Here is a 17,496-nt window from a genome sequence, read left to right as displayed (position 1 = left end):
CCACATTGCCAAAATCTCCCAACGAGAAGCTTCCCGGGTTGTTCGTCGGGCAGCCGTCGGATCCGGGCCACCGGGGCCGTCGGATGCTTCAACATTGACGGCAAGTGGCCAGTCCTTCGTCAAAGCCTCTTTACACTGGGCGGTCCTTCGCTCACACACGAACAAAACACTGTGGATGGGATGTGTGATTTTGGATGCGTCGGAATGGATGCTCGGGGAATCCAGACGGCCATGGATGGCGCGTGGGGGGCGCTTATAGGGAAGCTGGAGGCGATCTGATCGGCGATTCTCGGCAGGATTGGCGTGCGCGGCAAGGAATATTGCGCTGGATCGCAATTCGCGAGGTCTGTAGCGTTTCGAGAGGGGGATTGATCCAAGGGGGGAATTCTATGCTCCAGAATTACTCGCCTGTAGCGCCGCGCTTGGATTTTCCTGTGGAGGTACAGGAGAATTCCTTGCTACATTTTTTCCTTTGATTTGGTGAAATTTTTCTCTTGGATCGATTCCAGGGCCTGTGAATGGCTGTTAAAAGGAAGGAAATGGGAGAGAAGTCGAGGATAACACTGAGACAAAGGCTACAAGCGGCAGTACAGAGTATACAATGGACTTATGCTGTTTTCTGGAAGCCATGTCCACCTCCACAAGGGTAAAGAAACTCTTTGTCCTTATGGCTAGACTATCACTCTCTTTTCTTATACCTTTTGTGGATCACGAACCTCATTGGGAAAGTTTGCATGATCACAGGGAGCTTGTTTGGTCGGATGGATACTACAACGGGAGTGTGAAAACGAGGAAGACGATCATAGTTTCCAGAGAACGGAGCCCGGAAGAACACGGCCTACAGAGAAGTGACCAGCTGCGAGAACTGTTTGAGAACTTGTCAGCGTCCGGAGATGGTAGCCAGTCCTCGACAGCCACCCGGCGCCCGACTGCTGCGCTCTCGCCCGAAGACTTGACGGACACCGAGTGGTTCTACTTGGTTTGCATGTCGTGTACGTTTGATCCAGGCACCGGGTAAGAAAGAACTTTAGAAAGAAACCATAGCTTCTCTAGAGACTTACTTTAATTTTCTTTGTGTAGAATACCTGGACAAGCTTTCTCGAAAGGACGTCCTGTCTGGCTTTGCAAAGCTAATGAAGCGACTACCAAGGTTTTCTCGAGAGCGTTACTGGCAAAGGTATAAATACTTGTTGCTCATGAGAGGACACACGCCTGACTTTGTCTTGTTTTCATATCCAAATTGGAGGAGGCTCCAGACTGCGTGCATTCAGGTAAGAATGATTTCCGACGTCCTTGTCGTTTGTCAATCAAGTCCTGAACTGCTAGTTTGCAGACAGTTGTGTGCATTCCCATGGCCGAGGGTGTTTTGGAGCTTGGCTCGACTGAGCTTGTAAGTTTGTCGTGCTCCTTTCGTTTTCTGTAATTAGGCGCTCAGAAGGATTTACGTTACAGGTCCGAGAGGATACGTCCATTGTACAACACGTTGTCAGCTTCTTTGTTGAGCTTGCAAAGCCAACTGTTTCGGAGCCGTCCATCTCGAGCTCTCAAAGCGGTGAGAATGGACACCAAGACCTTCGCCCCTCCTCACAGGATGGTCCTTCCAGCGAGCAGCCTAGGCAACGACAGAAAATGGAGAGATGCAGTGCTTTCCAGAGCTGGAAAGAGTTTCAAAGACAGGCTTCAATATCATCGAGCCAAGTGAAAAGCCAATGCCAGGCAATGCTTAAAAACGTACTCTTCCGGGTTCCTCACATGTACACAGCAGCTGAAAAGTCGGAGGCTGCCAAAATGAACGACAGTGGAGGAGATAGTCAGTCGAAATCAGTGTCAAGAAAGGAGGACGATGTCAACACCGCTCACGCGATGCTGGAGCGCAGGAGAAGGGAGAAGCTCAACGACAGATTTTTGATGCTGCGAAACATGGTTCCTTTTGTCACCAAGGTAAGCTAATTGTTTTCTTCTGCTTGTACTTTCATTGCAAACGTGGAGGCTTTGCTTGTAGTGTAGATGGACAAGGTGTCGATCTTGGGAGACGCGATTGAGTACCTGAGGCAGCTGCAAAGGCAAGTCGCTGATCTCGAGCAACGGAACAAAGTTCTCGAGGCAAGGCTCAGAGGACAGGACGTACCTGTTGAAGCCGAGAAAGCTCAAAGCAGTCCTCCACAGGATCATCCGCAAGAGAAGCCAGCGCCGCAGGACATGGCAGTGGACATGGAGCCAGAGGATAGCTTTCCAATGTCCACAACTTACAAGCTGGGACCGGACAGCTCCAGCTACAAAGCCGAGATCCAGATGCAAGACGACTTCACAGCTCTCGAAATCGAGTGCTCCTTCCGGCAAGGAATCCTTCTGGACATCCTCGCGGCCCTGGACAAGCTCAACCTCGACGTCTCCACGGTCGAAGCACGGACACCCGACCAACGAACGTTTTGTGCCAGCCTCAAGGCAGAGGTGAGTTTGCAAGCTTTCAAAGTTTTCTCTTTTACCACGCCAATGGTTTCTCTCTTTTACAGGCGAAAGATTTGCCGAGAGCAAGCGAGCAAGATATAAGCGAAGCTCTCCAGAGAGTAACGCGGCCTCTGTCATCCTAGAAGTTTGTTACTTCAATTGCTATGATTTTTCATCTTCGCAGATCACGGCCCAGCGGTCAAACTGGGCAGAAAAGCATAGCTGCAAAACGGATTGTGCCAGTGATCCTTCTCCAGCGGGGAAGTTATCACAACCTCGCGATCGAGTTCTTCCGCCGCAACGCAGCAATCCCACGTCCTCCTCCCGATATGAAACGCAACCGGAGGCCACGCAAAGCAGCTCATGACGATCACATCGCCCAGCAGGAACCCGGAAGATCTCGCAAAGGACAGCTTTGGCCACCTCTTCCCATACAGATCTTCCGTCCAGGCCTCCGACACGAGCAGCCATCTCTCTCGATTCCCATCGAGCATCCACACGCCATAACCATGGCCGCCACTCGAGCTCTCCAGCGACGTCGCCAAGACCCTGCTGCCTCTGTAGGAGAACCCCTGGATGATCCGATCGGTGGGCGTGATCCCTCTCGCAGCCTTCCACCGCGTCCACCCCAGAAGCCTATGATCGTAGAACCTTCGAAGTCCCCGACGCGCGCATAGCCGGGCGAGAAGTGGAGCTTCTGCTTCTCCGCTAGCTCGCGGCCGCCTAGGCACGCACCCTTCCGCCACCGTCTCTCGCCCAAGCTGTACTGCAATGCGTGGCCGATGAATCCTTCGCTCCATCGCCCACGGACGATCGCCACCGAGTAAGCTCCCGTGCTCGCGTCCATCTCCAGGCTTTCTAGCTCCCACTCTAGCCAGGAGGAGCTCGATGTGGCGGCGGTGCCCCGCCCGGGGATGCGCTTCCACTTGTTCGTGATCGGATTCCCCAGGAAGAATCCATTGAAGGGCTTGAACCATAGGCAAGCGCACACCAGGCCGTGCGCGGTGGAGAATTAGAGCCCGTTCTCGCCGGATTCGTGCGGGAATGGGAAGTGCGAGAGCTTCACCGGGCGAGACTTTTGGGCGGAGAAAGGAGCCCAGATCCTCAATCTAGGCGCCGGATCGATGCTGCGAGTGATGAAGACCAGAGGGCTTCGATTCCTTGACAGGAAGCGCGCTACCAGATCGTACCAGGATTTGCAGGCCAGGAGCAGTGGGATGGCCCGATCGAGCCCAAGGCGCTCCAAAATCTGGAAGAAGGAATCCTCGTCCCCCATGGTTTTGCCCTAAAGTTTCGCGGTCAATAAGCTTTCTGCAATAGGTTTGGATCATTTGGTTGTATGTGTTTCTTCTATCATTTGTTCTCTGGTGGTGGATGTTAGAGGTAATTTTATAACTTTATAACTTTTACAATTTTATAAAATGTGCAAAACCTAACTTTACACCTTTAAGTTAAAATTTTTAAAAGAGCCCAAGAACCCTAAAATCTCAGAAGGGTTTGCAAAGCATGAGCAATGCCGATCTTGGAGCGCCTCCAGTGGAGGGACTGTCGGGCGGAGGGACTGGCTACGGCTGGGGCGATTGCGGCATCGCCGTCTCTCGCCCTGGATCCGTGGACATCGCCAAGAATCCGGCGTCCGATCTCTTCAGCGTGTGGTGCATGCCGAGCACGGCCACGGTGGGGCACCAGGAGCCCCCGCGGGCGCTAGATCAGGTCAGTGGATCGATTGAGCGCAGCAATTTGGATCGATCGCAAAGAAAATTGGATCGCTTTGCTTGTTCGCAGTTAAATTTATTGATTGCGAGGAACGAGCGGGAGAGCGCTCAAATCGCTCTTCGCCCGAAAATCTCTTGGGCTTGCGGTGGTGCTGTCGGTCACGTTCAAGTGCACTGCAGAGATTTTGTCTCGGCTTCTGGAGATCGGTGGGCTATCGAGCTACTTTCGTGTGGTGATTCTCAAGCGTTCTTCTAGGCTGGAGAGCGTTTCCTTGCGGCGAGTTGTTCCTATACTTGGAGTGCCTGATGCTCTCGTCCCGGTGAGCATGCCAACTTGTCAAGTTTCGCTTTTGCCTGGGTAAGTGAGGCTGCCAATTTTTCTCTCCTAGTTTTCTACTCTCCGTGGTTTGAATTAAACAGGGAAACATCTGCTCTGTGGTTGTCTGTGCATGTTCCGTCGTCGCAAACTCCAGGAGTGTACGAAGGCGAGATGACCTTTAGTGCCGTCAAGGCGGATGCAGAGTAATTCTCTCAATCTCATTGTTGGTCAGTAGCATGGTTGCGATTAGAAGTCTGCAACGAGTGTCTAATTTGCTCGTTCCTGTGTAGGTTCTCTGTCGACGAAGGCGACAAGTTGGAGCTCAGGAAGATGGTCGAAAATGTGGCTGCTAAAATGGACGATACAAGACAGAATCCGGTACAAGATCTCTCTTGAACTGCTGTCCAAGTAATCGCTTTTGTCTAGATGGAATTGCTTGAAGAAGTAAGACAGGACTTGCAACACCTGCTTGACCACCCGGCGCTTGCGCATAATGGAAAGATGGAGATAGATGAAGAATCTCTTTCCCTGAAACTGAAGATCAGTATCACGGTCTGGGACTTTGTTCTACCTGTTACGCCAACGCTTCCCGCTGTTTTTGGGGTACGTTTAGAACCTTTCTGCTCAAGGCTTTACAGCTTGTATCTATTGCCAGGTCTCTGAAACTGTGATTGAAGACCGCTTTAATGTGGAGCATGGGAGTAGTGGCTGGTATAATGCTTTAGATAGGCATTACCAGTGGCTGCTGCAGTTCAGAATCAGCCCGTATTTTTGTAGATGGGGTGATAACATGCGTATACTAGCTTATACGTGTCCCTGGCCAGGTACTAGTGGGTTACGTTGTGTTTCACTTACGTTTTTTGTGTTGATTCTCCAGCTGACCATGTCAAGGCAGAGGAATACTATTCGGATCCAAGGCTTGCAGCCTATGCTGTTCCTTATGCTCCTGTTCTTTCCAAGTAAGCCTAACGATGTTTATGCCTTTGTGAGGTGCTACGCTATGTGACAGCTCCAATGCAGTCAAGGATCTCGTGACAAGGGAGATCGAAATTCTAAGCACAAAAGAGCACTGGCGGAAGTCATATTTTTATTTGTGGGACGAGGTATTGTAACGAACAACTGTGGGTTGACGTTTGTACTGGCCACTTTTTTGGCAGCCTTTGAGCTCGGACCAATACGATTTTATCCGAACAATGTCAGAAGAGATCAGGTCAATTGCGCCAAACTCTCGAATTTTAACGACTTATTATTCTGGTATTTGGTTTCCTAGTCTTCTACTGATTCGAGCATCTGTTTTACCAGGTCCAAGCGACGTGCAATATCCACCTGGGAGTTTTGAGGCGTTTATAAAAGTTCCATCGTTTCTACGGCCTCATACGCAAATATTTTGCACGAGGTAGCAATGTTTCACGTTTTACACATTAAAAAGATCCATGCTTTGTCTCGCAGTGAATGGGTGTTGGGAGGTCGCGAGGACCTGGTCAAAGAAATCGTAGCGGAATTGCAACCCGATCAACGCGAGGTAAAGTCTTGACTGCGTACTTGAGTTCAATAGAAACACTGTACTTGTCTTCAGGAATGGTGGACTTACGTTTGTATGGGGCCGTCTGATCCTCACCCAAACTGGCACCTTGGAATGCGAGGTACGCAACACCGTGGGGTTCTCTGGCGAGCGTGGAAAGAAGGAGGCTCGGGATTCCTTTACTGGGGTACGAATTGCTACGAGAAATCACTCTGTCCTGCTGCTGAGGTTTGTAGAGCATCATCTTTCAGTGCCTGACCATAAAAAGTGTGCTTTGTCTTCCTCCAGATACGTTTCCGTCGGGGCTTGCCTCCCGGAGATGGCGTTTTGTTCTATCCCGGGGAAGTTTTCACCCCAGGCAGCAGTGAGCCGGTTTCTTCAGTACGCCTCGAAAGAGTTCTAAGTGGACTCCAGGTACAAAGTTCACGAAAGAAAAAAAGGCAATCAAGCTTCGTTTTTTTGATGGTGACAGGACTTGGAGTATCTCAATCTCTACGCTTCCTGCTTTGGGAAGCCGGCGTCCGTGGCGCTGCTGGAAAAGTGTGGCGTGTATCTGGGGCCTGAGCGATACACGCAGGATCACGCAGCCATCGACGCGATGAGAACCGAAATCTATTGCTCATGCCGGAGTTCATCGTAAGATCATCACTTAAGGTGTCTAAAGCGGTAACTTCTCGTAATTTTCCCCCAAATCTATTTCTTCGAGGGCCACTTGTGATTGTGAAGCGGCATCTCGTCTCCTCCGCTAGGATTTGTTTTTTGTCCCATTTTTTTGAATGAACCGTGCCTCTATTTTCTACTATCGCTTTAAGAATTTTTCTATTTTTCTTCCTTCGTCCATGGCGAGGAGGCATTGGATTGGCGCTGCTTGGCTTTGCCTCTTGGCGCTGGGCTTGCAAGAGCTTGGCATCGCGAGAGGCGAGCCATCAGCCATCATCGTGTTTGGAGACTCCACTGTCGACACTGGCACCAATTTCTACTCGCCCGCCACGCCTTTCAACTTCCAGGCCAATCGCTACCCGTATGGCTTCAAGGGATTCCAGGGCCAGGCCACTGGGCGATTCACCGAAGGCCGAGTTATCATCGATTTCATCGGTGAGTGAGTTCTTTCCTCCAAAAAAAATTCGTTTTTTCCTCCCAAAGTTTTTCTTGTCTATAATCTTTCTTTCAAAGTTCTCAGCCTCATAGCGGCCATGGAGAAAAGCTCAAGCTACGATAGCATTTCTCCTTTTGCCTTTATAGACCCTTTTGCTTTTCGGGAAATGCTCCTCTTTTTACTCGTGAACTTCTCATGATCTTTTTTTTTTTTTTTTCGTCATAGCCGAGTACGCTGGCTTCCCTGTTGTGGAGTCATACGCGAAACCCGACGCGTCTCTAGCTCAAGGAGCCAACTTTGGATCCGGAGGAGCCGGTGCTCTTGATGACACCAACGAAGGAATGGTAAGTGACTCCTTCCGTACACCTCCAGGATCATCCAAAGTTCTTCGCAGGTAACTCCGCTTAGCAAGCAGCTGGAAAACTTTGCGGACTTCTGCGGCAACGTTTCCAAGGAGAGGAACCTGGTCGAGTACGAGGAGTTCCTCTCCAACGCCGTCTATCTCATCAGCATTGGCAGCAATGACTACTTGAGCGGCTACTTCAGCCATCCACACCTCCAGCAAGCTTTCACGCCGGAGCAATTCGTCACCCTGGTTGTCTCCAATATCACCAAAGCGATCGAGGTAACCTCCAAGCTTTCATCACTCTCTCCAGTTTCTTTGGATACCACTATGGTTTCTTAACAGGTTCTCCACTCCAAGGGAGCCCGAAAGATCGTCATGTTTGGAGTTGGGCCTCTGGGATGCTTACCACCTCTGCGGATCGTCAATGGCAGTGGTGGCTGCCACGAACCGGCCACTGCGCTGGGACAAGCTCACAACTACGCGCTCGGCCTCGCCATCCAGCGGTTGCGGCAAATCCATCCCGACTCCATCATCGTCCGCGCGCATTTCTACGATTTCTTCGAAGAACGGCAGAATAACTTTGGAGCTTACGGTACGTGATCGATGCTTTGCTCGTTCTTAAGTTTTCTTGGAAGTTTTTCTCGTTGTTCGTGGTTTCCTTTCGTAGTTTTCTTGTTTTCGTATACTTGTTTTGCTTTCTCGCTCGAAGTTTTTCGTGGTTTCGCTTAGTTTTCTTGTTTTCCTCGAGAGTTTTTCTATCTTAGAGTTCCTCTCGTTGCTTCTTAAACTCTTCCTCTTCTTTGCGAATCCAGGATTCAAGGAACCCGCACAAGCTTGCTGCGGAGCAGGGCCTTTCCACGGCCGTGGACACTGCGGGATCGAGAGCGTGGATCCGGAGCTGAGCTACGAGCTTTGCGAGGAGCCATCGTCCCACGTATGGTGGGATCCTTATCATCCCTCCGAGAGAGTTCACGAGCAGTACGCTCAAGCTCTGTGGCGCGGGAACGCGACGGTGATCGAGCCCGTCAATCTGGAGCAGCTCTTCCACTCCTCGTCGCCGAGCGGTCGCATGGAGAATCCAGGAACACCATCTTTTGCATTTCCAGAAATGATCTAGCGAAGCTTTTTCATTTCTTAGAGCTGCCAAAGTTTGTGCTCGTCTTTGATTTGATCTCTGTTGCGAGCACGGCATAAAGAGAAGCTTGGCATCTCTCATCTTCAAAGGTGTCCTTCAGAGATCTCCATTTGTCACGTCGTGGCTATGGTTTCGTATTGAAGTAGTGTTGCATGTGTGGACTGCTTCGAACGTCACCGAAGGAGACCCAGTCTTTGTCCGCACTGCGCAAAACAAAGAAAAAGTGTCAACCTGGAAGGTTTTGATAGGAGAAGCTTACAGTGATTTTGTGAGGTCGCTCACTGTCTGGGGGGAGATGTCCCTGTCTCTTTTGGCCATAAAGAACAAAATCTTGAAGAAGAGAGGCACTGACATCTTACCACCTGTTTTGTGTCCAAAGACTTTGAAGAGCGCATCAATAACCGCTACGAAGCTCTGTTTTCAAAAGCAAAAAAAAATTCCATCCACACCATCCGAGAGTCAGATCCAGTGTTGCAAAAGGAGCACCATTCCCAACTCTTACAGAAAAAAAGAAAGAAAAAACTTAGAAAAGAGAACCTTTGCTGTTGTGGTGACGAGCAGCACGAGAATCTCCTTTGGATCGACGGGGTCGGATGGAAACTCGATAAGCTGGAAGACTTTGGAGAAGGCGGCCGAGGCAATGCCGTGAGAGGCGCAAATCTCGCGGAGAGTTTCGGGGTTCATGGATTCCGTGTCCTTGAGATCCACCCATACTGCCTGGAGCTAGGTAGCCACAAGAAAGAGATTTTAGCAAAGTTATGCTTTGGAACATCAAAGAGAAAACAAACTCTAGAAAACCTCCTCGCAAGAAACAGGAAGAAACGGGAGACCAAGAAGCGCCACCCAGGGAGAGGAGATCTCAATTGGGAGAGTTGCAAGGAGTGGAAACCAAAGGAGAGAGAAAGCGCAAAGCTTACTTGGGCGAGCGTGGGAGGGGGCGCGGTGGCGTCCAATTTGGCGGTGGCGAGGAGGCGCTGGAAGTAAGTGCAGGCAAACTCGTGGAGGCAGGGCGGCTGCGATCGGATGGCCTCCTTGGCGAAGCCCTTGAGAATGTCGGGGAGCGCGGGAGGGATCTGGATTTGCTCCACGCAGTAGATGGGGTCGTAGTCGAGATCCATGCTGGTGGAAGTTAGAATTAGGGCAAAAACCGGGGCTTGCTCTTATTTTATACATATGAATCCAATTGGAAAGGGTGATGTTGGCGCAAACACCGGACGAGGGCGTGACGACTCTGGGACCTTCTCCATCAAGGCCTCCAAACGCATGTAAAAATATTTTTTGCTAGCAGGGCCAGCGATCTCCGCCAGGAAGATGGGAGGCGATGGATCTCTGCATAACGGCGTATAAACCATGGGTAATCAATAATCTCTTTCCAAGCCTTGCAAACAGCTCTAGCTTTCAGCAAAATCGGCATCGGGAGCCACAAAAGGATATCGACGTTCTCCATTACCCTTTCCATAGTCCTGGTTTTACATGACTTAATAGGCTGCTGGTAAACGATAATTTTCTTAAACATCTCTTTAAAGATGCCCAATTTTAGCTTAATCACTGTAGCAACTAAAGATTGACTATAGCTGGTCAAGGAGTTCTTGAAGTCCGGTAGTGCAGCTCAGTTGAACCTAGTATCAACAGATAAGAAGATTTCTACGAGAATAAAAAGGATTGAAAATGCGATCTCACAATTGGGTGCACCACCAGCTCCGCATGGGTTCGTGGCGGGTTGAGCTCAATCGAATCAACCTCGTAGCCCAGCGCCTTGATGTGCTCCAGCGCGGAGACGAGCGCCGCTTGTTCCACCCTGACGCGAATTCTCGTGCTGCTGCTGCCGCTGCTCGTCTGCTGCTGCTGCTGCTGCTGCTGCTGCTGCTGCTGCTGCTTGGAGGTGATGGAATCCTCGCCGCGCTCCGATCGACTGGCAGCGCAGTCCGTCCGTAGCTCCTGGACGTATCGTATCGCGCCTTGAAGGATGGACAGCTTGTCTCTCTGTTTGGTCGGAGATGAGAGCTCTGAGGAAATGAAATCTAAAGAGCTATATATCTTACCTTGGTGGGGAATGGCAGGAGCGACTTGAGCGCTGCGAGAAGCTCGGCCTCGCGCCGCCTCCTCTGCCTCTCGGCGATCATGTGGCGGCTCCGGATGGGGGAGAAGTTCTCCTCGTTTTGCAGGCCGGATTCCTGGTCGGAGACCATGCCTTCATCCTGCTGTTGCTGCTGCCGCTGCGGATTTTCTCGGTGTGGTTGTTGCTGGAATTGTTGCTGATTGTGGAGTCTCTGTTGCTGCTGGAGCTGGATCTCTTCTTCCTGCTGTTGCTGCTGTCGCTGCTGATTTTCTCGGTGTGGCTGTTGCTGGAATTGTTGCTGATTGTGGAGTCTCTGTTGCTGCTGGAGCTGGATCTCTTCTTCCTGCTGGATCTGCTGCTCGAAATCGAAGAGCAGCCGCTGGATCAAGTCGCCCATCTCTCCGCAATTCCTCTGCTGCGCCCCTTGCTCGTGAGGGAGATTACTTTCCATATCTTGGCTGGAGCTCCAAAATCTGAAAATCAGCTCCTGGCGCTGATCTGTCTCCCTTTGTCCCAGATTGTTGCAATGGATTGTGGAAGCTCTGCTCTCCTTGGGGCGATCAAAAGGCTTATAAAGTCCAGAGAGTGGGCAGCTGCCAGGAAGCTTCCTGACGCACCAACGTCATCGCTGTGGACGCATCTGGGTCGTCGAAAGCATTCGCGTGCCCCAATGCAAAGGCGCACGTTGTTCTTGCGAGCAAAGACATTTCCAAACATACGAGCGACAAACGGAATGGATCAAAGCGTGGCGATTTGAGAGTCTAAACGTTTCCCTTTTCTTTGATAAGAACAAAGTCAAGAAAAGAACATTTGGAGAGCAAAACACCAAACGAATCTTTTCTCGCCATTTTCAATCGTAGCTAGCATTCAAAAACTTCAAGAGCTCGTTGCGCTTCGTCTCCGCAGCTCTGTCTTCTTTGCTCTTTTCAACCTTGAGTTGAATCTGAAAAAAGAAAAAGAAAAACAAGAACCCCACAGTGAAACAGACATCACAAAACCGAAAGAACCAACCAGTGACGGACCTTTTTACCCGAAACAACGCTTCGACGAACGCCGTCGTCCTTTGTCCGACCCAGGAACTGTTGCCACAAGAAGAATAGCATATCTTAATCCCAGAAACGCAAGAAAAAAAGAACCAAACCTTGGACAATTGCACGGGACCATTGCTTTCATCGCTCGATTTCTGCGTGTAGCTCCAGAGTTGCCAAGAGGAAAAAAAAATATAAGAGCCCCCACATTCACAGCAGCATCAAAGGAGTAAGGTCCCATGATGCCATACGTTGGGCAAACAATGTTGCAAACCACAGCTCCGATGATGGAACGGCCCAATGCATAGGCAGCAAACGCGTATCAAAATCCTTGCTCTAAACAAAAAAAGAATCGTACCTCCCGCTTGTGCTTCCTGCTCTTGTGCTTGTGATTTCTCTCCTTCAAACCATCCTAGAAAGCCAAAGAGAGATTTTTACAAAGCGGGACCAAGCAGAAAGGAAACAAATGACCTTCTTGTGTGATCTGTGAAGCTTCTCCTTTTTCCTGCGCTTCCGCTTCTCGGAATCGTAATCGGTGTCACTCTCGCTGCTCGAAGCATCACCTCTGCCATGGATCGAAGAGCTCGAGGTCAACAATCACGCACTACAAGCAAAGAAAAGAAGGACTAACCGGTGCTTTCGCTTCGCGCGTCTCATCCGGCCGCCGCCGCTGTGTGCATCGCTGTCGGAGGAGCTGCTGCTGGTGGCGCCGCTGCTGCCGTCGGCGGAGCTCGCGTCGTGGCGGCGGCTGTGCTTCCTGCGGCGATGCTTGAGGTGGTGATGCCGCGACAGCGATTCCGAAGAGCCGGAGGTCGAAGAAGACACCGCCATTGCGAGACCACAAAAACCCTAGACTAGAACTAGGGCTCTTGAGGCACACTAAGATTAGCACAATCCTAGACATAATTCTGGAGAATATCCACTCATGTCACAGTATATTCGCTTCAATTTATAGCTTTGGAATGTACAGTCGTTTTCGTTTATTTTCTTCTCAAAAATTTGGCCATTTTTCTCTCCAAACTTTTAGGATCATCTGTGAGATCCTCCGTCGTAGATTGTCCTCGTGTTGTAGGAGCCACACTTTTGGCACTTGTGGTATAGCCAGTGGAATGGCGCTGTTCCTTTTTGCTCGCAATCGTTGCAGAGGATGTCCTGGAACAACCAAACATTAGAGCACACTTTCCTTTGGTTGTGAGATTTTCACCTGGACGCGGCCCTGGTATTCCTCCGGAAGTTGCTCAGCCGCCAACAAAGCGTCCAGCATCCCGAAGTAAACCTGGATCATTGTCGAGTGTTAAGAGACGATCGATCGCAATACAACGAGAGAGCGAGATAGAGAACTTACCGCCATATCTCCCAAGGATTTGCAACAGACGGGACATGTATAGTGGCAGCAAGAGTATGCCTATCGCTCCAAATTGTCAGACAAGAAGTGAATGAGAAAATCTGGAAATGATACCTGGAAACAGTCGGAGTGCATGAAGTGATTGCAAGGAAGAGCTTTCACGGGGCTGCTTGATGTGAAGAGAAAGTCATGGCAAATCGGACAGTTCGATTCCAGGCCTTTCTCCCTGCACTTGTGGTCCTTCAAGGACACGTGCATGCACGCATTGCAGGTCATGCAATGGAAATAGTCGATGCCCAGGCCCTTCCCCTTTCTGCAGAGGTTGCAAAAGGGGCAGTGATAGATGTCCCTGAGAAAGATCGAAAGCCAAAGGATTAGAAAAACGATTCTCTGCGAGTATGAAACTGGCTCTGACCTTGTGTCGTCATCGAAGAACTTGCAAATGTTGCAGTAATACCTGGCCATTCTGAAGCCGGAGCATTCAGGATTGTGACAGGATTCTGCGACTGGTTGCACTTCAAGGCACTGCATACACAGCATTTCCTTCGTTTCATGCCTGCTATTAAAAAACAAGAGACTGCTGAGTATCTGCTTGATAACCGAAACACCACAAGAGTACCTGTTCATGGGATGGTCACTCGCTCTGTCATGACAAAACCGGCAAACGAAAAGCGAGCCACAGCAAGCGGCCCGAATCTTGCAGTTCCTTTTGTAGTGCTCGCAACCGTATATACCTTTGACGGGATCATGATAGGACCGGCTGCGCCCAGGAATGTCTCCAGACGTATCTGTTTCTTGTAAAGAATGCTGCTGAGCGGCAATCCAGCGACTGAAAAGAAAAGAGAGCATTAGAAATGGTGACAATCAGCAGGCAAGCTACATAAAACTTGAGGAGGAGCTAACCTGGTCATCAAATTTTGTATAAGGTACGCTTTCCTCCGAGGATCCAGGGAACTGTCACTAGAAACCTTACGGATGGCAGCCTCTAGTTCCTTCTGGTTCATTCTAAAGATGTACTGCCATCCCGGTTTAAACTTTCCTGTGTCCGCTTCAAGCTTTTGCGGTTTGTCCTTCTCGTCACTTCTCATGCAGCAGTGTTGAGCAGCATCGTACTTTGAGCAACTTTTGCAGCTTTCAGATTTAGTATCAGAGTCACCAGTTTCTTCCGGCTCAAGAGTCTCGCCCGACTCCCCTTCGTCGTCTTGCACGGTAGACTCCTTTGTCGAATCTTTGGCAAAGTAATCAGCCACCAGTTGCAAGGACTCGCTAGAGCCGGAAGGTGGTGTCGAAGGATCCCTTGTAGCTGGAGGAGACGAGGGAGACGACTTAAGTGAGCTATCTCCCCACCACGCGCTCAGCCATTTGTCAAACATCGTGTTTTTCGTAGCTTGTCTCCAAGACTCCATCATCCCAGTTTGCTCACCATCTGTGAGAGCCGCCGTAACCCATGGGATCATTGATTGTAAAACCTCTGCACCTGTAGTCCCGACTATTCTACCAACTATCCTATCCTGCTCCTCAAAAGTGAAATGCCTGTCAAAAAGAGGCCAGAGTTCAAGTTCCTCCCTTGCAACATGATGATCCAGGCTACACCGGACAGACTTGCACATGCCTTGAAGCTTCTGAGCCAAGTCTCCCCGTTTCTCTCGAATAGCGTTGATGTCCGATTTCTCGAGCAGGCAATCCGGGATGTAGAGACGTGATAACTCTTCCAGAAATCTCGCAATCTCTTCAAAAAGGTGCTGCTCCTGTTTATGGTCCAACGAGTACGAGTGGCTGACGTTGTGAAGAGCTTCTTTCTCTTCCAAGGCTGGAAAAACGATGTCGTCTTCGGCGTTACTGTGGGCTTTGTAGAGACCCCATAAGAAGTGAAACCGTCCAGTGAACTGCCTGAGGAACGTTTCGTCACAACTGTCTAGCTTGGCAGACTCCAAGTCCAAGTACTCCATGTCTTTCCGAATGGCTTTGTGGAACTGAAATATATGGTCGATCGGCTTTGGTTCTACTGGTGACGTGCTGTCAACTTTCCCCCAACCAAAGAGACTGCATCCCAAAGAAGAGCTTTTCGGAGAGCTGAGCGGCTTGCGGACAGGAACTCTGGAAATCCCAAGGTTTGGACATTTCATTCCCAGTCCTGGGACGCAACACTGCTTCAATACAGCATTTTTGCAAGACGTCGAAGAGCCTTCACTGTCTCCAACATCTCGAGGGCGCTTTGACCTTGTAGAGCCGGCAGACGAAGTACTTTCCTCATTGCTGACCTGCTCAAGCTCCAGCATTTTCACAGGACACTCGTGTGCTTCCCCGGCATATATACACTTGAAACTGTCTGAGTTTTGACGGCACCCCTTGCATGCCCAGCCGGAAAAGAGAGCAACAAGGTGCTTGTCAGAAACCGGTGCTGCATAATAAAATGCCAATAAGAAAGTTAACATCAACACAAAATAGAATACATGAAAATAAATAGAGCTACCTGCCAGACACATATGGTGTAGCATATCTCTGGTTTCTTTGTCACTTTGCATTTCCACAAACCAAGGTAAAACTCGTTCAAGCATTCTCAAAGGCATAACTCTTAGGCTTCGGTATAAAAGAACACGTTGCTCCTCAATCGTGCAATGCTCTTGAGCGAGAGAAATCAACTATATCACGAAACTAAAGAAGTCAGCTCATGGAAACCACATAGACACGATGATACCTTGAGCTCCGGGTTGAAGTAGTGCTCCCGTATAGTTTGAATAACGTACTCTACCTCAATACAAAGCTCATCGGCTTTCCCTTCAAGGTGTCCAATGGCTAGAATGCCATCCGCTAAACGTTGAACCATTTCCAGGTGTTGGTTATCTTCTTCAACGTTTGCTCTCTGACCAACTGCCGGACTGAGTACTTTATCTTCCGCAGCACTGACCAAAAAAGATAATTAACAAATTCGAAGCATTATAGAAAACCATACCTATGGAAGATACACACTTCGACCAGAAACCTCAGCCGGTCCACGAACGAAGACAATGTAGATGGCGACGCAGACCGCAATAGTTTAGCCTCCTCCGCGAGCCTCTCCATGTCCTTCTTGATAGCATCGTTCCACAAAAGCAATTTGTTTATAGGAAATTTGCGTTGGTGGTCTCCTGATAAGTCATCCGGTTGTAAGGCCTCCTGTTCCATACTTGACATTTTCGTGCCCGAAGTCTCCCTTCCTTTGAGCCATGCAAAAATCACCTGCAATAGCATATCTGAACGCCGGTGATAGAATAGAGTTAGTCCATACCTGTTGGAGAAGGTGTTCACTTGGTACAATCCTCCGCATACAAGCTATCATTTGGTCTCGATCTTCCAGTGATAGGGACGAAGCCAGCCAGGGAAGAAACAATTCCATCAGGTTCACCGGTATACTACAGAGAAACTGCCAAACGAGCGCGGCTTGTTCGTCATAAGTGAAGTGCTTCACAAGTAAAGGAAATACCTGACAAAGAAAAACTGTCAAGTTAGAGTTTTGATAAGATAAAAGCACAAGGAACAAACAACACATACTTGTTCTTCTTCTTTGCACAAATGCTGGACAAGAGTCGTTAGCAGTGCTTCCGTGCAGCACACAACATTCCGGATGCTCTCCTTCAAACCATCGTCTTTAACCGCGAGCACCGCGTTGAGAAGCTCAAAAAGCTGCTCGAAAAGGTTGCCCTCCACTTGATGCTCCAAGGAATACGAATGCGCGACGTTCTTAACGCGCAGATCGAGCGCTGGCAAAATTACCTGATAGAGAAGATGAAAAGAGCCCGATGGAAAGTAGAAAAAAACAAATAAACGAACCTCGTCTTCTGCGCTACTATGGTGTTCATACACACTGCGCAGGAATTGGTAGCGCCGGATCAGTCCTTTAATCTCCTGGTCGCTGCTCTTGGCTATTTGCAGAGCATCGCCGTGCAGTTTCTCCAATTCCGCTCGAATCGCCTTGTGGAAGTACATGAACTGCATAATCGGTGGCATGACGTCGTCCTCTGACTCCGCCGCCGGCTCGACGATCGGCACGGCGCTAGCTAGATCGACAATCACAGGGCTCGCCATCGCCAGAGCAAGCTCAAGAACACCAGACGGCAAATCTGTCCGCCAAACCTGGAGAGGTAGCAAAGGAGAAGGCGCTGGACGGGCATCCGAGACGCATTATCCAAATGCAAAGCATTTTTCTCTGTGAATCCTGTGATTTTAGATCGCTAGAATGTAGAACCCGCGCATAAACCCTAGCTAACGCTTCTCTCTCTCTCTCACTCCCGCCCTAAATAAGAGGCTGAAATACCTAGGCCAAGACTTTGCTAAATGTTTCTTTCTAGCTAGTTTTTGAAGAGCGCCGCAACATGTGACCTCCACGATGCGGCGCCGCAGCGGCAGGAGGGAGGTATTTTCGGCGACATAGTAGCATTTACTTTGCCCGGTAAAACCACGCCGCGATAAGAATCGCTGACGTGGCGTTGCCCGTGCAACTGGG

The 17,496-nt window shown here is 49.8% G+C and overlaps 6 protein-coding genes across 8 annotated transcripts; 3 read left to right on the top strand and 3 right to left on the bottom strand.

Moving 5' to 3' along the window:
• The first annotated feature begins 146 nt into the window (after nucleotides 1-146).
• LOC9641484 (basic helix-loop-helix protein A) lies at nucleotides 147-2,625 on the top strand. 2 transcript variants are annotated; one of them, XM_024674618.1, is made up of 10 exons: nucleotides 147-344; nucleotides 399-440; nucleotides 510-646; nucleotides 745-1,014; nucleotides 1,081-1,177; nucleotides 1,257-1,271; nucleotides 1,334-1,390; nucleotides 1,453-1,941; nucleotides 2,008-2,451; nucleotides 2,514-2,625. In XM_024674618.1, the coding sequence occupies exons 3-10, from the start codon at nucleotides 519-521 to the stop codon at nucleotides 2,589-2,591; spliced, it is 1,578 nt and encodes a 525-aa protein (XP_024530386.1). In that variant the 5' UTR covers nucleotides 147-344; nucleotides 399-440; nucleotides 510-518; the 3' UTR covers nucleotides 2,592-2,625. The 2 variants fall into 2 exon arrangements, with proteins under 2 accessions (XP_024530386.1, XP_024530380.1); XM_024674612.1 differs by having other exon boundaries at nucleotides 147-440.
• A 1,324-nt stretch (nucleotides 2,626-3,949) lies between these two features.
• On the top strand, nucleotides 3,950-6,803 carry LOC9655857. The gene is made up of 15 exons (XM_024673805.1): nucleotides 3,950-4,161; nucleotides 4,234-4,370; nucleotides 4,420-4,521; nucleotides 4,584-4,685; nucleotides 4,773-4,860; nucleotides 4,909-5,085; nucleotides 5,138-5,306; nucleotides 5,360-5,441; nucleotides 5,492-5,585; nucleotides 5,640-5,736; nucleotides 5,785-5,878; nucleotides 5,932-6,004; nucleotides 6,059-6,232; nucleotides 6,293-6,418; nucleotides 6,477-6,803. The coding sequence occupies exons 1-15, from the start codon at nucleotides 3,955-3,957 to the stop codon at nucleotides 6,642-6,644; spliced, it is 1,890 nt and encodes a 629-aa protein (XP_024529573.1). The 5' UTR covers nucleotides 3,950-3,954; the 3' UTR covers nucleotides 6,645-6,803.
• LOC9655856 (GDSL esterase/lipase 4) lies at nucleotides 6,756-8,811 on the top strand. The gene is made up of 5 exons (XM_002960947.2): nucleotides 6,756-7,099; nucleotides 7,326-7,444; nucleotides 7,495-7,725; nucleotides 7,789-8,038; nucleotides 8,259-8,811. The coding sequence occupies exons 1-5, from the start codon at nucleotides 6,781-6,783 to the stop codon at nucleotides 8,561-8,563; spliced, it is 1,224 nt and encodes a 407-aa protein (XP_002960993.2). The 5' UTR covers nucleotides 6,756-6,780; the 3' UTR covers nucleotides 8,564-8,811.
• LOC9655855 (ropporin-1-like protein) lies at nucleotides 8,683-9,708 on the bottom strand. Its single transcript, XM_024673823.1, has 4 exons — nucleotides 9,499-9,708; nucleotides 9,119-9,304; nucleotides 8,841-8,995; nucleotides 8,683-8,784 (listed from the first exon to the last, which is right to left on the bottom strand). Exons 1-4 carry the CDS (start codon nucleotides 9,697-9,699, stop codon nucleotides 8,706-8,708), a joined length of 621 nt encoding a protein of 206 aa, XP_024529591.1. The 5' UTR covers nucleotides 9,700-9,708; the 3' UTR covers nucleotides 8,683-8,705.
• Nucleotides 9,709-11,392: 1,684 nt separating this feature from the next.
• LOC9641483 (protein FAM133) lies at nucleotides 11,393-12,533 on the bottom strand. The gene is made up of 6 exons (XM_002960306.2): nucleotides 12,300-12,533; nucleotides 12,140-12,233; nucleotides 12,027-12,080; nucleotides 11,782-11,823; nucleotides 11,663-11,719; nucleotides 11,393-11,583 (listed from the first exon to the last, which is right to left on the bottom strand). The coding sequence occupies exons 1-6, from the start codon at nucleotides 12,497-12,499 to the stop codon at nucleotides 11,491-11,493; spliced, it is 540 nt and encodes a 179-aa protein (XP_002960352.1). The 5' UTR covers nucleotides 12,500-12,533; the 3' UTR covers nucleotides 11,393-11,490.
• Nucleotides 12,534-12,596: 63 nt separating this feature from the next.
• On the bottom strand, nucleotides 12,597-17,302 carry LOC9655853 (zinc finger protein BRUTUS). 2 transcript variants are annotated; one of them, XM_024672566.1, is made up of 13 exons: nucleotides 16,824-17,302; nucleotides 16,545-16,766; nucleotides 16,282-16,476; nucleotides 15,967-16,232; nucleotides 15,712-15,916; nucleotides 15,487-15,655; nucleotides 13,917-15,414; nucleotides 13,633-13,842; nucleotides 13,429-13,572; nucleotides 13,128-13,362; nucleotides 13,014-13,073; nucleotides 12,873-12,944; nucleotides 12,597-12,820 (listed from the first exon to the last, which is right to left on the bottom strand). In XM_024672566.1, the coding sequence occupies exons 1-13, from the start codon at nucleotides 17,076-17,078 to the stop codon at nucleotides 12,698-12,700; spliced, it is 3,654 nt and encodes a 1,217-aa protein (XP_024528334.1). In that variant the 5' UTR covers nucleotides 17,079-17,302; the 3' UTR covers nucleotides 12,597-12,697. The 2 variants fall into 2 exon arrangements, with proteins under 2 accessions (XP_024528334.1, XP_024528341.1); XM_024672573.1 differs by having other exon boundaries at nucleotides 13,429-13,569.
• Nucleotides 17,303-17,496: the final 194 nt, after the last annotated feature.

The sequence above is a fragment of the Selaginella moellendorffii genome, unplaced genomic scaffold (assembly GCF_000143415.4).
Source record: "Selaginella moellendorffii unplaced genomic scaffold, v1.0 SELMOscaffold_0, whole genome shotgun sequence".
Taxonomy (NCBI): domain Eukaryota; kingdom Viridiplantae; phylum Streptophyta; class Lycopodiopsida; order Selaginellales; family Selaginellaceae; genus Selaginella; species Selaginella moellendorffii.
This window is presented reverse-complemented; position numbering and strand designations above follow the sequence as displayed.